We start from the raw sequence: 2,236 nt of genomic DNA, 5'->3' as shown, positions 1-2,236 counted from the left end.
ACCAACTTGCTCACGTGGATGACTGATTCTTGAATTGATTTGTTTTATTTGTTCATCTTCGATTGCATGGGTCGACAAACGAAGGCAAGCCAACCCCTCAGCCAACACAGCCCACTTGCGTTCCAAACAATCCAATCAGTCACTGCGTCGGACTTCGTCCTTTTCTCGGCTCAGTACAGATCAACACAAGCAACTTCTCGAGGATCATAACAGGAAGGTCAAGGAACAACGCATTGCAGAACTCACTGCTCAGTTAGAGTCTGTTGTTCAAACCCAACCGATGTCTACTTCTCAGCCGTCACAATCTCCTGGCTACCATCTTCGTCCCGGTTCTACTCCGTATATGGATACACTTGGTCCCAGCGCGGTCGTGAATTCTCCTGCTCCCCACTCGAAAAATTTGGACGCTGCAGCTCTTAGAACTCAACCTTACTTCACCACGCAAGATGAGCTGACGCTTTGGCGACAGAAACAGAAAGAAGCTGAAGAGCTCAACGCGCGTATCGAAAACCTGAGACTTTCAGGTATGCCAGAAGATCAACTTCCAAGTCCGGTGAGACTTCCCATCACCCCACTATTGAACGACATAGCTGAGTATCGAGCGGGTAGCAGAGCAGCCACATCAGTTGGACGTTCTACTAGACCTTCGTCTCCAGCTTATCCAGTGAGAGCTGCATCAGTCTCTCAAACTTTAAACTCTCAATCGCCATTGAAACGCACACCATTGAAGGATTACCCGGTCAAGCTGGCTTCCAATCTTCGACCAGTTCGCTCCGTTGAGCAGTCTCCAGGTCTCATCATGACCAGCGCATCCGTTCCAAACATCGTTGCTGATCGAGTTGACCTCCCAAAAACTTCGACCGACCAATCACCCGCTTATTTCAATGCCCTCAAAGAAGCTGAAACCATCATCACTCAGCTCCGTTCATCTCACGACAACTTACTTATCAAGGTGACAGAACTTGAGAGTCAACTGGATCAACTCGAGGGTGAAAATCAGAGCTTACGAACACGTACACAGCAATTAGAAAGTTGGCTGGCAGATGAAGAGAATGAGAAAGAGAAACGAAACCGAGCAACAGAAGAACTGAGAGCAAAGGTCGAAGCAGAGGCACGCCAACAAAGAGAAGCTCAAGAGCGTGCTGATGCTCAAGTACGTGCAGATCATCAAGCTCGGACAGATGCTCAAGCGCGCATGGACAATCAAAGCCGTGGATACCCAGCAGAGGGCATGGCTCGCGCAGAGGCACAAGCACAAGCAGATGCTCACCGGACATCCCAAACCAATCGACACCCGGGCCTAGCTACGCGGTCGATGACCCCAGACCATCACACGGGTGCAGCCCAATTGCGCGCCAAATTGCAACTTCGAGATCAGGAACTGGGCAAACAGGCCGCGCGACCGCCTTTCAACATCGGTTCTTATCCCGAATTGACTTTTCCTCAGGGACCTCCTTTGGCACATGCTGTAAGTTGCTACTTATAAATATCGACCGCTTATTCTTGAAACTTGCGATACTGACATCCTACACGATTCCATTTTCACATTTAGAACCGCCACAAAGGCTACTACGATTCACCAACAGAACCGAGATTGAGACGTTCTAACTCGTCTTCAGGCCCTTTACCACTGCGCTCTTATGGTTATACTCATCCAATGATGTCAGAAGAGGAAGAAGTATGGCTAGTCACTCAAGCCAAACATCAAGAAGCTCTGTCAAGAGTGAATGGAATGTATAGAGGGGACGTTTATGGAGAAGTAGACTGGCCACCCTCTACCACCAATTATGGAACTCATCCTGATCCGTATCATACGTCTCATTTTGATCCAAGAAAGTATTGATCTTGGATATGCGTTGATTTCTTTTTAATGTTTTTTTAATGTATGCCCGTTTACCATTATGTCTAGTCTAGGATTTTCTATCGAATAATTTCAACGTTATTGTCTTTTTTTGCTATTTCCTTTCAAGCGTACACGACCTGATTCTTTATATATGGAAGACCTATGATTCTTATAATTTCTTGCTACTACCCTTTTATCTTATCTTTTTTCTTGTTTTACTTGACTTAACCAAACATGATCCTCTTTTTTCTTCTTTCTTTGTTTGCAATTAGTTTTTTGTACGTTTATATTTCTGACACATGTATTGATTGTTGAGAGATACCTATAATCATATCGGTTTTCATTTTCTTTCTTGTATGTCATTGATTTTTTGTTTGTTTGGGAAGATAGAAA

The 2,236-nt window shown here is 45.2% G+C and overlaps 1 protein-coding gene across 1 annotated transcript; it reads left to right on the top strand.

Annotated features, from left to right (window-relative positions):
• Positions 1-280: 280 nt before the first annotated feature.
• On the top strand, positions 281-1,843 carry MELLADRAFT_93239 (uncharacterized protein; the record flags this gene model as incomplete). The annotated part of the gene is made up of 2 exons (XM_007416259.1): positions 281-1,468; positions 1,553-1,843. The coding sequence occupies 2 exons, from the start codon at positions 281-283 to the stop codon at positions 1,841-1,843; spliced, it is 1,479 nt and encodes a 492-aa protein (XP_007416321.1).
• Positions 1,844-2,236: the final 393 nt, after the last annotated feature.

This window comes from Melampsora larici-populina (genome assembly GCF_000204055.1).
Source record: "Melampsora larici-populina 98AG31 unplaced genomic scaffold MELLAscaffold_58, whole genome shotgun sequence".
Taxonomy (NCBI): domain Eukaryota; kingdom Fungi; phylum Basidiomycota; class Pucciniomycetes; order Pucciniales; family Melampsoraceae; genus Melampsora; species Melampsora laricis-populina.
The sequence above is the reverse complement of the archived record's forward strand: the minus strand, read 5'-3'. Positions and strand labels throughout refer to the sequence as shown.